This window comes from Furipterus horrens, unplaced genomic scaffold (genome assembly GCF_987537825.1).
Source record: "Furipterus horrens unplaced genomic scaffold, mFurHor1.1.pri manual_scaffold_4, whole genome shotgun sequence".
NCBI lineage: Eukaryota > Metazoa > Chordata > Mammalia > Chiroptera > Furipteridae > Furipterus > Furipterus horrens.
This window is the reverse complement of record NW_028327174.1, coordinates 47085969-47107974: the sequence shown is the minus strand read 5'-3', so window position 1 is coordinate 47107974 and position 22006 is coordinate 47085969. Positions and strand designations below refer to the sequence as shown.

General features: G+C 39.2%; 1 protein-coding gene across 2 annotated transcripts in view; it reads right to left on the bottom strand.

Moving 5' to 3' along the window:
* Positions 1–22006, bottom strand: part of ANO6 (anoctamin 6) — a 187129-nt gene that overhangs the window by 32731 nt on the left and 132392 nt on the right. For both annotated transcript variants that reach the window (XM_090273038.1, XM_090273039.1), the window contains exons 4-10: positions 21628–21693; positions 20407–20694; positions 20080–20193; positions 17912–18027; positions 13774–13908; positions 12104–12206; positions 8042–8102 (exon numbers count right to left, since the gene is read on the bottom strand). In XM_090273038.1, the coding sequence (XP_090129164.1) occupies positions 8042–8102; positions 12104–12206; positions 13774–13908; positions 17912–18027; positions 20080–20193; positions 20407–20694; positions 21628–21693 (883 nt within the window). The remainder of the gene's footprint in view (positions 1–8041; positions 8103–12103; positions 12207–13773; positions 13909–17911; positions 18028–20079; positions 20194–20406; positions 20695–21627; positions 21694–22006) is intronic.

Sequence of the window (22006 nt, the reverse complement as noted above, 5' to 3'; positions counted from 1 at the left end):
AAAGAGAGAGAAGAGGATCATGTGGGTCTTCAGTGACAATTGATGTTTCAGAAATCTGTACTAAATAATATAAATTATCCATAATAATTATGTATATGATCAATAGAATCTAATTTATAGGTGATATTAATACTCAAAAGAAAAAAAAAGTTAATGCTCTTTGTTTTAGAAAATTCCGGTAATTCAACTTGTGAAAACAGACTTTAGCTTATGGAAAAGGTAATAATGTGATGCTCAGCAGGTGTGTGAGTGTGTCTAACATTAACACACCTGCTACTAGCACTTTACTGCCAACTAAACAACACAAATAACTAGTATAGTTCAAAACAGTTCACAGTCCATCCTTCAGGCTACTCCTCCTCACATCTCTCTCCCTCGCCTCCTTCCTAAGGGCCTGGTGGTGCCAAGGGATGCTTAAGGTATTCCCAAATCTCTATCTATAATCACAGAAGCCACCCCAAATTAAAATAATATTCTTAAATACAGAACACTGATATTTTTATCTTACATAAAATATAATTTTCATAAATCTTTATTACTTTTTAAGATTTGTAGTTTAAAATACTAAATAAAGACAACATTAAATCCCTTAGGCCCCTCTTCCAGATTGCTACTACTAAGCCCTTCTGTATAAAATTCTGGAGTTACCACTATTCCATCCATACATATTTTTTTGAGTGTCTACTATGAGCTGAGAAGAGAAAAAAGACACAACCTCTACTTTAAGGGGCTCCTAGGTGTACGGATTAGATTGAACTGAGAGGTACAGCAGACTATTAAGAGGCCCTTGATGAGGGTTAGCACAGGTTGCTCTGGGCACACGGAGCAGCCAGAACACATCACCACAGCTCTCCGAGAGGAGGGGACCATGATGGTGAGTTTTGAGATGACTTAGAACTGATCGGGTTAAGGCCATTTTCCCCCAGGGAGCTGTGCACGGAAAGGCAAGGAGATGGAGAGAGCCAGGTGCTTTCCAGAAACTGCAACTGGTCTGGAAGTGAGCACAGTGCACTTAGCAGGGAGGGGCAGCCAGGTGCAGACCGGGCAGGACTCCTGTGTGCTCTGTAAAATGGGGGAAACAGAATCTGCCTTATAGGCTATTGTGAACTTCTTGAGATATCTGCAAAGGGCTTCAAAGCCCGCCCAAGTCACTGTTATTGCTATCCCCATTTTAGACGCCAAGAAACAGAGGCATGGAAAGGTTCAAAGAGTTGCCACTTTTACTATTATTATGAAAAAAGGGACTACGTTTACCTCCCATGTCTACTCTGTTGGAATCAAGAATCAAACCCAGGCATTCCTAGCTCCAGAGCTCAAGCTCTGCTGGCTCAGCTCTCCTGCTCCATAACTCGCCTTTCTTTGGCTCTTTACCATGGCACTCACTCTTTTAAAAAATGATTTAAAAAAAATTTTATTTACTTACTTTTAAAGAAAGGGGAAGGGAGGGAGAAAGAGAGGGAGTGAAACATCATTGAGCTGCCTCTCACATGGCCCCAGCTGGGGACCTGGCCTACAAACCAGGCATGTGCCCTGACTGAGAATTGAACCAAGTGGCCTTTCAGTTTGTGGGAGGATGCCCAACCCACTGAGCCACACTGTTTAGGGCATGGCACCCACTCTTTACTTAGGTGTCATCATTGCTTGCTTTTCTAGCTTCTGACTCTGGCATTCCTCTGGGGCATACTGCTAGTAACTGTCCTGTTCCCACACAGGGCCTCCACGGATACACCAACCTTTGGTAGCCTCTGGAATGTTTACAAGGGAATACGGGTGGGGCCCAGCTTTTTGCTCTGTCTGGGTGCCACTGTTAATGGAGGTGTAGGGCTCAGTCAGTAGGGAAGGCCATTTCTAGTCTCCTACTTAGCTGGGAAGCTGGAAGGAAGCTAGTTTTCCTTATGAAGCTTTGCAACCCAGGGCAGGAGTTAGTTAAGACCTCCTAGCCTCTTAAATAGGAATAACACCTCTTTTTCCCCTGCCACCAAGTTGTAGTTTACCTTGTCATCCATTGGCCCCATTAGAGAGCACAGACAATGGCCCAACAGTCCACCAAATTCTATCACCTTGCACAACAGCTACAATGAATGAGTTAAGACTGAAGAGTGAAATCTACAAAGCCCTTGGGTGTTATTTCCTGACACTCAGGCTACTCAAACGCCCCAAATCGCCAAGCGAGTAACTTGTGAGAGAAATTTAGCTGGTTCATCTCTCAGACCCCAGGTAGCAGGACTGATCTGGCTGCTCCTGCTCTCAGGAAGGTCCTCTTTCCCCCGTGTCTCTCTCCTGAGCATGTGTGCTTGGACTAATTACTTAAGTCCCAGCCTGAAAGAATCTGCCCCTTGTTTATGGGTAAGACAGCAACCATTCTCCCTGATCAGAACCTTCCAAAACAGGCCTCTATATGGGAATGGAAGTGCGGTGACCTCTGCTGTCTCATACCTAAGGTCCAAGCCAAGGCAAGGGGCTCACACTGTTGACTGATGCCTCCACCACTGAGAAAGTGCCCAGCCATAAGTGTCCTTGTCTCCAATCCGGCGAAAATGAGGTATTACTGGGATGAAAGTCTTGAGGGTATTATGTCCATGGACCAAGCTGGGGCTAGCTGGTCCTGCTTCCTACCCTGTCCATGCTGGCCTCACATGGCAGAAACTCCAAAAAGGCACCCCTAGTGGGGCAAGTGAGGCACCCATGAGCCAACCGTCCTTGGGCTTCATCTGAAGCAGTACAGTATATGCCACCCACATACCGAAGTCCCTTAGGCTAACACCTCCTTGATAAACACCCATGCACCATCACATAGGAGACTCCTACTTGTTAGTTTGAGAATTTTACTGCAAGGATTGCATGTACTCCCAACTGTTTCCCATTTGAACGAGTCAGTCCTTACAGCAGCAGGGTATATTCTCTCACAAAGGGCACACGTGATTCCCTGTGCTGACTTCAATTTCATGCTTCAAGGCAGGGAGCACTCACGATCCTGCCCTACATTGGTGTCTATTTTACTGTTTGTCATGCCCACTAGACTGCCACCTTCCTGAGGGCAGGAACCTTGTTTTGTTCATCCTGAAGCACTAGCACACAGCAGGCATGGACTAAATATTAGCTGAATGAATGAATAGTAGGAAGCCAATCCAGAAACCAGAGGACCCCCACCATCCGGGACACCGTAAGGATGAACATCCACTCAGAAGGCCCTGATGGCTCCAACTGATCCTCTCTGTGCATGACCATCCCCTCCCCATCATTCCCTGCTACACCAGTCCAGCTGGGCCCTCAGCTCACCCTATACCCAGCAACAGGTCTGGATAGCTGAGGTGGAGAACAGTCATCGAGAATGTGACAGTTAATTGGTGAGGTCATGGTGGCTTTAGCCTGAAATCTGCTGGGAGGATTTCAGGGTGAGTAGACTGGAGGAATCATCATGGGTTCTGTCCTACCTCACAACTCACCCGAAGCACTACGACCACACGCCAGCGGAAACTCTGGCCCCATCCAACCTCAGGAAAGAAACTGCAGGTGGGAAGACACTGTGTCCCATCATGGCCTCTATGAACACAGCCTGCTAGAAAAAGCCCTCTAAAAAGCCACTCTAAATATCTTCCTTGTGGTACTGTAATTAATTCCTCTACATTTTACAATTTTAATCTATTAGAAATGCAGGTGTTTTTGAGATTCTTTTTCGAAAAGGGAGAAAATCCCCAATTTCCTTAACTGCAAAGTAAAGTAAGTTACTTTTCATTTTATAAAAAGGCAGCTTACTTATGTAAATTTATAACTCAATTCATACAATTAAGTTATGATTAAAACATTAAACTCCTGCTCACTATGACACACAGAGGCGGGCATAAATGAGATGAGTCTATTTTATCTCATAATGCTGATAAAATGAAGTTGAAAGTCTGGTGCATGCCTCTTCCTGTTATACCTGTGTCATGTAAGGGAGAACCAGAGATACGGAATCAACGTTTTCTAACCCATTCCTATTATTCAAAGCCCTAGACAAAACAGTGCTATTATGTCAATCATGTAAATATTTATGCATCTTTCTAAAAGTTTCCTACAATTTTATTACTATATGCTGTATTTTTCCATCGATGTAAAGGCTGATGACAGCTGAATTATTTGCACAGCTCTTATTCTATGCTTGTCACTTTCTGTCTTGGGGGGATTTCAGTCATTTGCTTAATCTCTCTGAACGTCATTTTCCTCATCTTTAAAATGGGAGTATAACAGCCATCTGTTTACTCACTGTCTAGCAATGGTATCAACAGGAGATGATTTACAAAAAGAAAACTTAATTTTCTTACAAAAAGCAATATAAAAAACTCTCATCAGCACTATAAAGGAAGAGTGGATACTGTTCCTTATCCTCCCTGAACTTGAACATAAGGGGTAAAATGGCTGCTGTTTGCCAGATCCTGAACTTTAGGAGTTCTACCTAGGAGGTTACAGGACTGCCAGGCAAGCAAGAAATGACCTGGTGAAAAATAGTGAGTTGTTAGCAAATCCTGAATCTGGAAGCCAAAAACCTGGAAAGTTGCAGGAATGGGTGGGAGGTTCTTGGTTCTTCATTTCACACAGCCAAAGATTTGCAGGGCTCATGGAAGACACTGGTGACCTGGTATTACCACCCAACATTTCTGAGTACTCCTGGGCCACCTCCCTGCTGACTCACATTGCAGTGTGTCCCCGACTGAGAGCACCAGGACCTTGGGTGACTGTGCATGATGTCACAGAGGAATTTCATGGTCTGAATCTTTTGCTTTCTCCCCTCAGTAAAACAACTGGCAGAACACCAGTGGGAGGCACTGCACTTACTTTCTCTGGCAAAAGATACACCACGAAGCTCTTGTTGATTGGAGACTCAGCTAGAACTCTCACATCAACAAAAAACGAGAGAGGAGGGAAGGCTCTCTAGAACCTTGGGAATCAAGAACAGCTTGTCCTCTTAATCATAATGTTATTACATTTAGATAAAGTAGGCATTAGGTGAAAAAGATGCCCATAAAGAAATAAGGTGTTCAAATCACTAAAGCATTGGTGGTGTTAAATCCTGCAATACCTAAGGATAAGAGGCACACCCTTGGTACATGGGAATGTTCTGGTTGCTATAAGAGTTTGCTGCTGAAGGGAATCTAGTCAATGATATTGTAATAACTATGTATGGTGTTAGATGGGGTGATCACTGCATAATTTAAATAAATGTCTAATCACTATATTATATACCTGAAACTAATATACTCTCATATATCAATTGTAACTGAAAAATTTTTTAAATTAAAAAGAAAGTTAAAAAAGAATTTGCTGCTGAAGGCTAGGGACATTTTAACAGGCCTGAAACTATTCAGACCACTTTACTCACAAAGGCAGATAAGTTAGAGGAGCTTGCTTAACCTTTATTTCAGCTTCCTAACTGAAAGACTGCAAGGTGAAAACTACATTTCTCATAGACTCTCTTGCAGCTAGAGTTCCAGATGAAATTTTTAAAATGCCCACCACATGCACTTGTGTGTCACTTAAATCAGAAACACCTAAACAGAGGCAAAGGTGGTTGCAGGAGCTGTGTTATTTTGCTGATGTCGACCCAGCAGGAGCAGCACAGCTCTGGAACTCAGCTGCTACAGCCATTTCCAGACATCCCACCCCACAGCCCCTCCAAGAGCAGCCAGTTAAAGTCATGGCTTCTCAATTCCCTGGACCCTTATAAGCCAGGTGTCCAATGTTTTTCTGGAAATCACTAAGCTTAGACTAGAACTCAAAAGTGAAAATGACAAATTGCAGTCATGCAGCCAAGAGCCTGGAGCCAGGGAGAATAAGACAGAAGCAGGAAAGAAGCAAACAAAAATGGGGAGTGGGGAGCATTCAGAAACCTTGATGTCAACCTGGTGTTCAGAACTTCTATGAGTCAGTATAAATGGGTGGGCTGGTTTGTCCTAGAAGGGTGAAGATAAGTATATGATTTGTACTTTATGATAAAATGTTTTCTACCCTCAACTTGCATAACTCCTAAGTGCCACACTAAGTATATAACACTCTAAGTGCCACATACATCTGGGCACAAAAAAGATGTGCAGGAATATGATGATGGTGATACAAAAAACTTCATAAAATACTCCTGCCTCTTCAGTTCTACAATTTCAGGCTTTCTGTAATGAGGTTCACAGCGGTATCCTCATAAGGCAGAGGTAAGAAGAAAAGCAATATAAGGCACTTAAATTAAGACTTCATCCTACATACATATCCTTAAAGATACACATATGGTGCTATAAACAGGACTGAAATGTTTCCCGCATTCTAAAATCTGATGAAATAAAATCAGCAGCTCAATATGCTTAAGTCAGTTCTATAAACATGGTGTAAACATAGTTAATTATCAGTTAGGTAGGAAATCTGAGGTTTGTTCTTCCAGTGCCAAAATTTATATATATACATATATATGTGTGTGTATATATATGTGTGTGTGTGTGTGTGTGTGTGTGTATATATATTATATATATATATATAATGTCTTTTTATATTAGGGCTGTCAGCATCCATTACTATGTGGAGTTCAACAGATGTCTCAGGATTTTATATATATGAATCAGTACTGAGACTAAAATGTAGACAAGTTAAAACTGCCTGCCACCCCTGTATTTCGCACCTGTGCTCTTACTGGGGAAAACAATAATGTATTTTACATTGGAGGAGTACAGAGGATCTTAATACATGAATTTGATCTTTATTCTTTTATGCATCAACTATTGGCCAGTGTTTGGTTTTCAGTCAAAACATGCTATGTGTCTGAATGGCCATGTAACTTACAGATAAGTTTGTCTGCCTTAAAGTCTAGTTAATCCAGGAGTGGTAGCTAGTATCTCTAAAAAGTGTTCAAAACAACTGTTCTGAGATCCATTTGGTGACCCTTCATAGGCACAAGACCGCAACAGAGAAATACTGCCTAGGACACCTGGAGAGAATGCTTTCTGTGGTGCGCACTATTCAAGTGTTGTCTTAAGAATAAGAGACTTGGTTCGGTTTCTTCCCCCACCTATCTATAACCTGAACTTTATTTTCTCCTGGCTTACACAACGAGATTGGAAATGTGTTTATCATTGAAAATGAAATTTTTTCTTCTTTGGTAGAACATTTACATCAATTAAACATGTTAAGCCTACATTTAAAGGAAATAACTACCTCGTTAATGATTCTATTAAAAGTAAATACATAAATATAAGGTTAAAGTTTCTATTTGTTCCATTTATTAAATAGGATGTGATAATATTATTATAAGAGTAGCACACAGATATTAAATACTCATATAGAAATTTATGAAGAAGAAAGCTTACCTATAATCCTAGTGTTGGTGCTTTCCCTGAACCCCAACCCCATGAAAGTCAGGGTGTTGAAAGCTAGGAGGCTGTTACAATAATGGCTCCCAATGAATCATGCCTCCCTCCATCCAAGCCAACACCTCCTCACATTGCTGTTGGCTTGGCCATGACTTGCTTTGGCTGATGGGACATTTACAAACTTGGTGCAACCATAGGCTTAAAAACTGTGTTATGCATTAAGGCTTGTCCTCTATTGCCTCTTTTTGGAACCCCAAAACTACCATGTGAACAACCTGGGCTCACCCAGTGGAGGACCAGAGACAGCATGGAGAGCTGGCCCAGCAGAGCCCCATGTAACAGTCGGCCCGGGGACTGTCAGACCACCTGGCCCAGTGGAGCTGCCTGCTCAATACAGGAATCAGCTGAGCCAGCCCACACCCAAGGAACCTCCCAGCTGACTCAGAGAATCATGAGAATAATAAATGTGTGTTTTAAGCTACTACATTTTAAGGTAGTCTCTTATCTAGTAACTGACACAATGGCCTTTAAGAGTTCTAAATGGACTTCTAGGGGAGCTGAAGCTTGGGTAATCCACACTCCTAAAAGTGAGTTACTTTGATAGCCTATATGTACAAAACTGTATAATGTTCCTAAACTGGGTGCTTGTATGATCTTAGGATTTTTTAATGTTAAGAGGCAAAAGTAAACTGAAAAAGAAAAAGAGAACTTACCCCAGATCCCCATAAATACTGCAAATACTAGGGTTCCAAAACTGTCAAAGATGCACAATTTCTGGAAAATACAATAAATGACATATAAATTACTCCTGTTCTCCACTTACTAGACTTCATCAACTATTCAATGCTTTGTGTATTGTACAGTCTGAATTTCTTTTAAAAGCTGATACCTAGCTTAACAGGCACTATAATTATAAATGGAATTTCTCATTCTTTTGGAAGCGAACAGCCTTTACTGTATTTGCAAGTGCATTTTGCAATGGAATCTTTCCAGATCATGATAAAGAAATAGGCGTATCTGCGAAGATTCCACTCTGTTTAAAGCCTCTTGGGCTTTTGAATAATGGCCTCATCTATGAGTTGTCATAAAAAGAATATGAGGAAGTAGCATGGTCTTAAGAATACAATAAACTCCAAGCAACTTTTAGATTATGATTTGCATCTTATCATCATCCCACTCTGGTCAGAGGCTAAGTTCCTGAATTCCTATCTTTCTTGATAAGAGAAGTACAAAGCTGGTTTATTTGGAGATGGCTCTCCCCCAGAAGAGCTCTGGTTGCTCAAACCCAGTGATGGCTTTTCTACCCTCACTGACAGAGGCTTCCATTAGAATAAGGAGGCACAGGAGCTCTTGCTGGCGTTGCAAAGGGCACAACGACCATGAATGAGGAGACGACATAGTATATAAATAGCTCAGCTCCCTCTCTGAATTTCTGGAAAATTGTTCAGTTAGTTACTGATTTTCCATTAGTGAGCTTTTTTTACATCTCCCCAAAATATCTGTAAGGCTAATGGAAACAGTGGCAAACATGTATCATATTGACTTCACAACAGATCATATGAAAAGTAGAGACCACGGAGTAGAAAAAGAAGCTATAGGAAAACTAAACAAAACAAAACTAAAGAGCAAGCTTTTCAAATGCTAATGAAAATTCTAAACTGCTTCTAAGGAAAACTATTTTGTTTTAGGTAACTTTTTCGGTTGCCCTTTATACTATTGTAAAGTGGGTAAACTTTCATCAATATAAAAACATTATTTTCATACGAGATTATCCACCTAACCCTCTACTTGTACATCTGTTTCCCAAGGCAGATGCCCCTCAATCATCCATACAGACCCTGGTCAGAAAGCACAAATCCCAAGTTGCTGCCATTCAATCATTCCTCTCAAGAACTGCACAAGGAAGACAATTAATAAATGAGCGCATGCCCTGGCGAGAAAAGCTCTCCACCAACTCCTTTGGCCCTGGGCCTCCATGTACCACAAGTTTCAAATCTTTTAGCTTTGGCTTTTACAGAACCATCTTCTCCAAGTTGTCTTTGAATGTGATGCCTTGTCCCTTATTGGAAATTATTGTAGGAAAAGTTTTATGAAAGGAGTTTTGTGTGTTATCACGCTGTTACTGGAAATTATGTCCAATGTTACTTCTCTTTTTGGAATCAATGCAAGCCTCTTTCTGTCTGATACCTCCCTGCCTGCCATGACACCTCCGCCTGCCCACTTCACGAAGAAAAGATTCTGTGAGTTCTTCACCTACCATGCTGAAAAGAAAAGCCAGTGGAAGCACATCTGTCATTGCAAGGAAATAGATAACAGGAGAAGCACGAAAAAGCAGGGTTATTGCTGATGCCAAGAGCACACCAGTTGCCTGGTTCACGTCAGGGGATGTGCCTTGCACTCCTATGAGAGGCAGGTAGGTGGCTTGGACAGGTTGCTGTTTTTGCCACATGGGTGAGAATCAAGGACCCAAGGGAGAGAGTGAGATGGCCGGCCACTCTGCTCTATATGTCCCTTAGTGACATAGAAGCAGGAAGCAGGAGAGAAGATAAACAAGGGGCTTTCTTGGTCAGAAGCTGGCTTAGCTTGCTTGGCAGGTGGCACAGAGAGAGGGCCAGTGTGTGATGAGTAGCCCCAGGGCAGCATTCTGCTTCAGTCACGTGGAGTAGGGGAGAAAGAGGGAGATCTGTGTATGCAGGCCTGACAATTTTGAGAGGAGCCAATGAGAATCTAGAAGTGACTATTTGTTACACTTTCTTCCTGCAAAAAAACAAAATCAAATTTTATAGCTTAATGTATTTCTAAGGACAAAGTATTATAATTTATCATGTTTCCCTTTTATCTCACCAGCCAAAAAGCTAAGAACTTTACTCAGTGCTTAATCAAACACACAAAAAAATATCAATCTTATTTCCATAACTGTTTCTTCATTTCCTTGATCCTGATTTTATATTTCTACTTGTAATCTGTTAACCCTTTTAGTATACATGTCAATTAGTGAATACTCAATCTCTTTCCAAAAGAAAGGTAGAAATAAATACATAAATAAATGTATAAATAAAGAAATAATTGAATTAATCAACAAAAAGAGATGCATAAAAAGGCTGTTTTCTATCCTTATTTTTTATTCCATTCTTTTACTCATTTTTAATATATTTCCTTCCCTTTATACACCACTCCGACAACGCTCAAGGGATCCTTCAGGAAACTGAAATAGAATGACTCATTTTTTTCTAAAACAAGAAAAAAATATGTACACAGGGGATACATCTGAAAGTCATGTGTTTAAGGGTGGGTAGGTGGAACAGAAGAAATGAGAAAAGAAATGAGGGTGAGGTGTGTGAAAGAGAATTTCTTAAGGAAAATGGAATTTACAATTGCACTTTCTGGAGCACAGTTTGCCTCTGGTGTTTTTGTTGACCTCTATCTGCCTTAAATCCAGAGCCTGGGGACACGTACTAATTACTGACCTTTATGAGTTAACATCACTGGAATGCAGCTTCTCTCTTGTTTGCTTCAAGTCTTTTGTCTTGTGCTAACTATGACAGATACTTGTAGTCTACAATTTGTGTTGGTTTGGGGGGTGGGCAATGAAACCTATTCTAATTCACAAATTAAGTATAAAAATCCATGTGTTGACAATACCCTGCAATCATCCTAATTATGCAGTGGAATAATTTTTCAAACATAGAGCTCAATTTGAGAGCAAAGCCTGGTACCACTGTCAGCTGGTGAGGAACAGGGTAAGGGAAGATCATGCAGATTTGCTGTCAATTTCTGGCTTTGTTAGTTAACAGGTGGGTGACTTTGAGCAAGCTATTAAATCTTTCAGATCCTTAGTGTTTTAATCTGTGAAGTAGATAATCTCACAGGATTGTTGTGTGTGTGAAAAGTGGTAAGTATAAGACTTTGCAAAGTATAAAATATAAAGTGACATCACTACAACAGTAATGCATTCAGTTAAAATAAGACTTATGTGGGGTCGTCAAAATATTCCAAGCATGTAAAGATTCCTTAACTTTCATGGCAGAACAAGGGAAGAAAGGAAGGATCACACACAACGGAGATAACATGTTATTGTTGTAAGGAAAACTCTCCAAAGCAAGCTCAGTATCTTCCTATCTGGAGTTTCTGGCATGCCTTCCAGTAAGCTCCTTTCAGTCTCAATGCCTGTCCTAAATCTCCTGGATTTTGAGAAGTCATATAGCCCAAGACCATCTGCATATATCAGGGCAACAAGATGTGTTTTGTGGGAATGTTTTGAGACACAGTGAATATTTGTTATTTGTATGATATACCAGACTCTTTTCATCCATATTTACAGATACAGTCTAAATCTGGTCAGCAAAGTCCTTGAAAATCCAAACACAGTTCTAGCACACTTTAAAAGTGGGAAAACATAAGTACAAATTTCAGGTTTCCACTCACTTGAATTAAGGAAAATACTTATAATAGTAAACTTATTAAATAGTATTCATGAGATAAGCAGAGTTTGAGATTTCTGCTTTGATTACTTGAAACACTCAAATGGTTTCAATTCCACAGTTCCTCACTGACCCTCTGGGAGATTTTAGATAAGCTTTTAATCTCAGTTGATTATCTGTAAAAGAAGAATAAACACATGCATTCCACATCTACCTTTCAGAATGAAGGGTTAGTTCAAAATTACCTGTCTGAGTTCCTCGGAGAAAAAATATAAAATTTATATGTTGTACTAAAACTATAAGAAGAAGAAATATCTTTCATTACTTGGAAATGTTTGGAATAACAAAAATTACCTGTGAGGACTCGCAAGTGATATTGAGTTCCCAGAATGGACAAATATCACACTGAGGACACATTATGATCTTGCCACCAATATTAGGATCACAAACTTCTTTGCTAGAGAAAAGAGAAAAATTTAATTTAATTTAACTTTTAAAATTTAATGAATAGGACTTCCTTTCTAGCAGGATGATAAAATCCAACCTCCATTTATCATATGAAAACAAAACTAAATTCTTATAAAACTGGGAATGGAAATGAACTTCATTAACCTGATTGATAAAGGCTTACTACATAAAGCCTATAAAAACATTATACTTAATGGTAAAATGCTGAAAGTATTCCCTCAGATCTGGAATAAAGCGATGGGTCTTTCTGTTACCCCTTGTCAGTGGAGGTCACTCAGAGCACAGTAAGTCAAGAAAAACCAATATAGGAGGGCTGGTAGGGAAGGAAAAACACTGTTTTCAAACAGATTACATGATTGCCTATACAAGCAACTCAATAGAACCTACAGATAACTTATGAGAATAAGTGAGTTTGTGGGACACAAATATACAAAATATATCTAGGGTCACAACAGGAATTGTATCCCTACAGACCTGCAACAATTAGGAATTAATTTTTCTTAAAATATCATTTTTCAACAGTGTTAAAAAAATAAAGAGCCAAAGAATAAATGTAACTCAAGAGGTATAAGATTTATATAAAGAAAATTATAAAAATGTTTTGAAAGAGTGAAATACATTTAGTGAATCCAATATAAGTGGATACGTTATTGTGTTCATAATTTGGAGGAATAAATATCTAAAGATGTCATTTCTCCCCCAGCTGAGCTGTAAATTCAATTAGAAAACCAAAGGGCTCAGAAGATTCAAGACACCTCTAAAAAAATAAGGTGCTGTTGGCATAGGTTAAGAAAAAACTGAACAAGATAACAAAATAAAAGAGTTCAGAGACATCTACATATACAAAAACTGACTTCTGAGAGGGCTGGCCCAGCAAATCAGTAATGTGAGAACTGACATTTCATAAATGAGGCCGCTGAAATGACAGGCGCATAACCTAACCCAGAAGAGCGATGGTGAAATTCAGTGTTTCAGACCCTGTGCATTTCTCTTCAGACAGTGCAGCTGGTATTTGAATTCCAACATTACGCACAAACTCATTCTTTACTGCTTATTTGTCCCTCTCACTTTGTAAGGGCTAATTTTTAAAAAGTAAAACAAAAATGAAAGTATCGTTAAGTTTTTAAACATGTATTTAAGAAATCATTTATAAATGCATAAAAACACCAATTTTACCAGCTTTGGCATTGAAACTTTGAAGAAATCAGAGCTGCTCTTGGCCCACATCTGTAGAGCTAAGTAAAGCATTCCTCTGGAGGCCAGAAGTTCAAGGATGATCCTCCCTCCAGACCTCCTTTCTTTTTCAAACAAAGTATTGTCTTAAAATATTGAAGTGTTTCCTAAGGATAATAATCCTGTCAGAGACTGGGCTGCATTATCTAACAAAAACATTTTCCACTCCACTTAATTATTATACTCAGGACAAAATGGATGCATCATCATCCAAAGCAGTAAGTGTGCTGCGATGTGTCCTGAGTAAAAAAGTCTAAGACCCGGAGAGTAATTTTATGTCTCATCGACTTTCAGTGTGGTACCAAGGAATAAGCAGGGGTTACCTCCAGGTGCAGTTATTTCGGTTAAAAAAGCCGTAGAGAAAGCAAGCCACGCCTACTACTGCTGCCAGGAGGAGCATCTGAGTGTAATAGCCCAGCCAAGCAAAATAAATTCCGATCTTCTCGCCATAATATTTCCTGAAGAAAGACAGAAATTATTTTTAGAAGACACAAATAATCACTCTGCAGCTTCACCTGAATATTAATTTCTGATTTTACACACAGAAGCCTTTGAGCTTAAATTCTGACTCAATTCACACTTAAAACCTACTCATGCTCATAGCAGACCCAAAATTCCGCTATAAACCAGATTCATTGAAGAGTTAAATTGTTCCAGGAGACCAGTCAGTCTTCTGAAGGAGAAGTCCCCCAGCAACTTCCCCCAGTTCCTGTTGCCCAGAAACAACTACTTTCAACTCTTAACAGCTGATTCTTGGAATATTTACCTCTGTATCTCTGATATACTTGTAGTATTGCTTATTGATTTTTCAGTTTCATGTATCACCTATTGACTTGCTACTTTGGGGCAAGAGGATTACGTTCTCTTTCAGCCCCTTGTCTCATCTATACACCCACACCCCATTCCGTCCATTCCCTTGACATAGTTACATTATGCTTTTGACTATTAGATCAGTCTCCTTGCTTTTCATTATTATGACTCTGTACAGACTATTCACAGCTGAATCAGGGTGTCTGCTATGCTTATTTTTCTTTCCTGCCCAAGATTTTGTTTTTCTTGTAGCAATTGTCTTGGTGGTTTGCTCTTTAGTTCTCTGTGTACTTATCAACCTTCCTCAACATTTGAACTTATTTCTCTCTTTCCTTCTACTCTGCTGTGTTGCGGAGAAGTCAATGCTATTTTGAGTCTCACTCCTTTATATGAAGCCTGTTTTTCTTTCTGGAGGCTTGCAGGATCTTCTCTTTGTCTCTGTGTTCTGAGACATCATGTTACAGTGACCTGATGGCTCTATTTTCCGAATGTTGGCTGGACACTTAGTAGGTCCCTTCCATCTGGCGATGCGTAGTGTTCAGTTCTTCAAATACTTCTCATGACATAATTGTCTGATTTCCTTCCTACACTTTCTCTGTTCTGGCTTCTAGCCCTCCTACTAAGTGTTCATTGCACATTCTGAACCGATCTCCACTTTTTATCTTTTCCCCCCTTTTATTTCCTACCCATTTATATTTTTGCTGTATGCTCTGCACAATTTCTTCAACTTCATATTCTAACGCTGCTATTGGGGTTTTTCTGTTCTATCACATTTTTAATTCCTGAGAGCTAAAATGATCCTTTTTTTTTTTTTTTTTTTTGGTAGAATCTTATCCAGTTTGTTCTTTCTGGTTTGTTTGGTGTGCTAGCTGGGAAAGAATCCATTTCTCTCTGGTAATCCCTGGAACCACAGATGAAGACTTACTGGCCTGAATTGTCAAGGAATTACTAGTGGGAAGCAAAGAAGTGAAGATGTTATGTAAACCAGGGACAGAGAATAGTTCAATTTTCCTCAGCAAAATATTCTTAAAATAATGGAAAATTGTTTTCTTTACCTCCAAAAAACCTCAAACCCATAAAAAAGTGATTAAGAACCCATCAAATCCATTACCCTGCCTTTAGATACTACAGATTTAACATAAAAGGAAAATAATAAAGAAGAAACCTCATGTGAATGTTGAAGTTCAAATATTTACAGATTTACAAATATCCTCCTTCAAAATTCTATCCTACAGGATAACCATAGTTAAGGAGAGAAAGCACCTCTTCATGGTTGTAACACAGCTAATTAACAGAGGAAATGAGAGTATGACCAAATGAAATAATAAAATGAAATCCCCTCTGAAACAATTAATCTGAGCAATAATCATTAATGGCTGCTGTTATAACAACAAAGAGAGACAACTGGACATTATACCCCTTCTGATAGAAGTATGGAATCCCACATATCAAGGATTCTCACACAAAGTTGAATGTCAAATCAAGCTTTAAGATGAGGATCAAATTACTTAGCTAAAGCAAATACATGGGGCAGAGAAGTAAGTCTAATAACCCCATAGGAGAGAGAATGAAATCAGCAAAATAGATGGAGGAACCCCTTAACAATGACAAGAAAAACAAGAAAAACGGGAAAATTATAGATTAAAAGACATTAGAGAGCTCTATTAGCTGCAACATCTGGACCTTGTTTGGATCTAATTTTAAACTAAGAAATATTTTTTGTGACAATCAGGGAAATGAGAACACTGATTAAAGAATATTCTGGTTGTAATTAAAAAGAGATCTTCTCATGTTATTCATGAAATGATATGATATTTGCAATTTTCTTTAAAACAGTCCTGTGGAGGGGGCGGGAAGGTGGTAGAGATAAAGAGGAACAAGACTGGCTCTGAGTTTATACATGTTTGGAGCTGGGTGATGGTACATATGCAGGTTCGCTGTACTGTTCTGCTTTTTTATGTTTGAAATTTCTCATAATAAAATGTACAACAAAACAAAAGAACGACTATTCAGTATTTTATACCGTGACTAAATCTCCTCACCTTCAATATCCAATCTGTAATCAAGTCCTGTCAACTCTACTCCTAAAATACATTTTAAATTTGTTCCACTGATCTCTCATTGGGCCCACTCTGTCGCCTCCTCTCTGGTCTCCCTGCTTCCCGGGCCCCCTGCCTTCTCCTCACTATCTTTGCAAAATGTCAACAAGATAAAATGACTTGAATGCTTAAAATATCACAACAGCCCTTAGCGTAAACTCCTGTGTGAGCTCCTGCTAACCTGCCAAACTTGTGTCTGGTCCTTCTCTTTCTCATTAGCACTGGCCTTTGGTATTTCCTCAAATGCGTTTGTGCCTCAGGGCCACTGCACAAGCTGGCCTATTCCTGGAATGATTTCTAATTCTTCCAAGTCCTGGATCCATTTTACTCTCTGGGCCTCAACCCAAATGTCATTTCCTGAAAGATAACTTCAGTCCCCCGATACCACCCCTCATCTCATCACCGTTATTTTCTTCATTTCAACCAAAAAATTTCCACATTTATTTGTTTGCTTATCTTTATTTCTTTGTTTGTTTTTGGCCTATCTCTTTCCAGAGGCCTTTTCTAAGGGACAAAAGCTTCTGGAGATCAGATAACATTGGTGCTTTGAGAAGACAAATGTTGAGCTAGACTTTATATTCATGTGATATAGTAGAACAGTATCTAACAACAGATAAAGAAAACCAGAGGGAATTTATCTCTATCATACAGATCTAACATTTACTCTTATGTAAGGAAGAATTTGATGGGTCTTTATTCCCAGCTACTGGGAGGTAACCTCTAAACCCTTGGAATTTTCTGAGCTAGGAGTTATCTTCGTTATTCATGGTGCCCCCTGGAGAGTTTGTGCTAATAATATGACTCAGGAAGGGGGTGGGCCATATGCCAGAGACACCATCCATTTGAGTAGAGGGTTTGGGCTTTGAGTCATGTGATATTGGTCCAACCTCTGGGGAGAGAAAGGGGCTAAAGACTGAGTCACATGTGTAATGACTCAATCAAGCATGCCTATGTCATGAAGGCTTAATAAAAACTGGTCTACAAAGCTAGAGGCCCAGGTGAGCTAGCCTGGTTGGCAGTGCTCTCAGTATTGTCACATTTTGATGCCATGAGGGCAACCCTGAGTCCACAACACCTTATCTCAGCGACTGTCAACCTTTCCCCTCTCATGGAGCACATAAACTATTAAAAGTCTGCAGCACATCAAAAATATATTAATTATTTCCCGATCTGACAAAGAGGTATAATTTTGATTGATTTACAAAAAGAAAATAATAATAGTAATTACTTACTCTTTTTTGCTCCAAAGTGACTCAAAAAAAAAAAAAAAAAAAAAGTCAGGTGCTTGCTTATACGTGTATATAAGGATTTCTGGTACCAAGAATTAATCAATCAATCAGACACAAGCTTATTATGTCACGTGACCAATGATGCAACTCTATTACATGACCTATATATTTACAGTTCAAGACAGGGCATTCACACTAGATGGCTATTGTCATTTCTTAATTCACAACGTAAGGGAGAAGAGGTCAGTGCCTCTGACTAAATACTCAGGAAATGCTTATTTTAAAATTTCTTGTGGCACACCTGTTGAAAATTGCTGCCTTACCTGATAAGATCCAAGGGCTGCTTTTTGTATATGCTTCGAGGATGAGCCCATTCCCTGTACAGCAGATACCGTTCATTCGGGCAGCTGGGGTCCTCTGACGGTTGGCTGAAGTTGCACTGGGAAACAAAATCAAACAAGTGAGCAACCAATCACCATGTGTTCACAAATCTGTTTATTAAATGTGGTGCTAATACTTCATGGTCATTTGTGAATAAGGGACCTCATTTGCTAAAGTGGATGGGAATACCACGTAATTTTTAGTGATTCTTAGCCACAGGTATTACTATCCCCTTGAGGGCTATTTGCAAATGTGGGTGGGGAGGAATGCTTGGTTGTTATAATCCTGGGGAATGCAGCAGGTAGTTGGTGGGAGCCCCGGAGATGCTAATGTCCCACAAGTGGTCAGTCCGAAACAATGAAAAACTGGACCACTCAAGTGCCAAAGCAGCCACAGTGGAGGGCCACCTGATAGTACAGTCCACTCCTTGGACCCCCAGGGGATACAGGGCCTTGGCTGGTTAGCAGCAGGGTCAGTTCTACAACCCAGACTTCTCTTCCCCCATTTCAACAATTATTCAGTGACAACATGTAGAATATAAATAACAGAGAAGCTTGATATCATGTTATATACACTTAGTTTATTCAAGAAACAAAACTTCCTGCCTCTGCTTAAATTCAGTCACTCTTCTCTTCACCTGGCTGGTTTTCTTTCCTCCTGCAACTAGAACCTGATTATCACCCAGCCAAGCCTCAACATGGTTCCTGACCTCCATTTTCCTCCCTCCCGAATACCACATGAGATCATTTCTTAGCCTGAATATGGCACCTCTGCAATTACAAGAGGCTTTAACAGAAAACAACTGGGTGTGGCCAGATGCCAACTTGTGAGAGCTCATTGCAAGTGTCCCCAAAGTTCACATTATGCCATTACTGCTGTTTTGCTGGGGTCCAAATATAAAACACATGGCTGGACTGCTGTGTTGGCTCTCTTAGCCAGGAAGCTTAGCATCTGTTTCTCTATCTTTCTCTCTGTTTTCTACGTGTGTATGTATATCAAGTAGCTGTTTAGTGTCCTAGTTTTATTATCTTGTATGGTATATTTCAATATTGTCTTCACCCACAGATACATGTATTACATACTAGCAATTAATCAGTCTCGGTGTTTGCTTTCTTTGGTGTTAGAGGCTCAGATAAATTGATGGTGAATGTAACAAAGTAACAGTACAATATAATGATAGGATTTCATTCATTTCAATGGCAGAATTTATTTAAGTGCTTAGATATCATTTCCTTGCCATGTATGGAATCACTAAGGGACTGAAGCAGTCACATTTAAAAAATTTCATTTCACATGAGACGTTATCAGTGAGAGACGTGTTTTTGAATTTGAGGAGTTGCTATCATCTCAGAATGCAGTCCTTAAAAAATGTCAGCACCCTGCATACTACCAGTATGACAGGAACCCTGACAGATGCCTTCTTAAATGTCCTGTGATATTCCAGGGTCCAATCTGAGATGGTATTTCAAGGGGAAAAAAAAACCTATGTCACAGAAAATGATAAATGAAAAGTTCTAACATGTTGTTTTTGCTTAGAAAGAATGAATATTTTTCTTGTTGATGATCACATCTGTCAGTAATTATGAAAATACCTAACACATACATAGTACTTATTACATGCCAGGAACTATTCTAACAGTTGTCATAGATTAATTAATCTTCATTGCAACTCTGATGTAGAGCTATAATTATTCCCATTTTATTGGTGAAGAAATTGAGGAAAGGAGAGACTAAATGACTTTCACAAAGTCATCAGCTAGAAAACGGTCAAGCAGGCATTTTGGCCCCAAAGCCCATGCTCTTAACTACTGATCTACACTCCTTAACACATTAACCATGAGAGAGCTTACTACTCTTTGCTCATTCATTTGTTCATTCGTTCATTCATTCATTCATTCACTCATTTAAACTGAAGGCCTTCTCTCTACATAAGATTTAGCAGTGGACAATGCAACCTGGTTTCTATTCTGGATAAAGCTTGTAATCTTTTGACATATTATCTTCATTTTACCAAGAAAGAAATTTAAATGAGTTCAGGAAAATTAGTTCTTCCCTACTGACACCGAAGTATACATTAGGTATTTTATTTCATTTCTGCTATTTGACTTACATCATGGAGAGGGAAAGCTGCCTTGTAGATCCCGGAGCTTACAAGTTTGTTAATTCCAAACTTTTTAACGTTTTCTCTTACTTGATACTTGATCCGAGAGAGGATGAAGTAAACCTAAAAGGATTCCAAAATAGTGTATGATTTATACAGTGTAACTAACCAATCATTGTTTACCATGGTAACAGGAATCTGTAGGCATATTTCTTTTCTTTTCTGTGTGTGTCAGGTTCTAAAAACAAAACAAAGCCAACCAAACCACACCACTAATTTTTCAACAGCAGGTTGCAAATCACCCCAAGACAGCAACAAAATCTGGTTTAGACTTACAATGCGGCTTCTGGTGGCTGGATTAAAGAAGGTATCTCTATCATTAATATAAAAATCATTCATCCGGTTCTTCTCAAATGGGGCAGTGAAAAACTCTTGCTCTGGCTTGATGATAGTTTCATTCACTTGGAGGACTTTGTTAAACCAGTTGAAATTCCCGAAGGCTGAAGACCGGGTTTTCAAATCATTGGGTTTCAGAGGCAGTTTGATGTGCATTAACTCAGCGTATGTACATAACACCTCCCATGGGGCATGTATCTTTACAAATACAAGCCTGTCATCCAAAACCTGTATTGGAAGAATAAAAACACAATATAGGAAACCAAACCAACTATTTTCACAATTTTAAAACACATAGACTTTATGTTGCTGGTAGTTAAAACATACGTGTACCTGAAAACACACACAGATGCTAGTAGAGGTGAAGATACAATAAAAAATAGATTTGCAAAACACTGTAAACTCTTTGCAAAAGACAATTTTTTAATTTGAATTACTGAGAAAATAAGTTAAATTCTTATTACAGTTCTTTCATAAATTATTAATATTTTAAATGAAGGAAAGGAAACTTGTTAATTTGCACATCACTCTATCCAAATTAGTGAGTAAAAATAAAAATAGCTGAATATTCATTGCAATGTTATTGTAATAACAATTTTTTAACCTCTTAAACCTAGAACTGTTTAATTTATTATGTATCTGTTCAATATCACATTATGTAGTCATTATAAAGAATGTCAAAGAATGTTTATTCACATAGAAATGAATTTACGATGTATTAAAGGGAAAAAAGTAAACTAAATCCCTATATGATAATTTCCCTTTTTGGAAGAGAAAAATGTACAAACTGAGCAAAAATGTTTTGAAGGACCACAAGGTTATCTATGAATAATTAAGATACAGTTGATTTTTGTTGTCACTCTTCCTACACTTTATTGTTTTTGTAAACTATTACTTGTATAATAAGAGAAATCTTTAAAAGGATTCTTCAAAGAAGAAAAGAATCACTCTATTGTTTCACTCTTTGGCTACTACAAAAGATCTGCTAGCTTCGATCAGGAGCAAATACATTCTATAATGCAGACTGACTGACTCCCTGCCCAGCCTCCAACTAAGGTGTGGCTGGGCTTGCATGTTTTAAATGCCATTCCAGCATTCTAAGTGGCATGCAGGTTCCCAAGAGCCATAGTTAGCCAGGGATGGAAAGGGACAGCCACTTACTGATCTCGTTGCTTCTAGCTGCAGGCCATCGTGGATGAGGTTAGATTCATATTCTCGTCTTTTTCTCTGTCAAAAGAAATTGGAAAATATGTTAGGCCTTTAGTTCTACCAAGGGCAGAAAAAAATATCACACCCCGCCCCCCAAAGAAAATATAAACAACAAACTAGTTTGAACCTGATAAAGGGAGACATTTTTTTTCAAAATGGCACAGAAGCAAGGGAGGTGCCATGGCTGTTGGTGACCAGTGTGGGTGCTGGGTTCCTCAGGTGGAGTGCTGCAGATAACACTTGGATTCCTGTCTCAGCACTCTGGAAAGCCCTTGGTTGACCCCACGGATTTTCAGTCATTTGAGGTATACAAACATCTCTAATTTAGGCA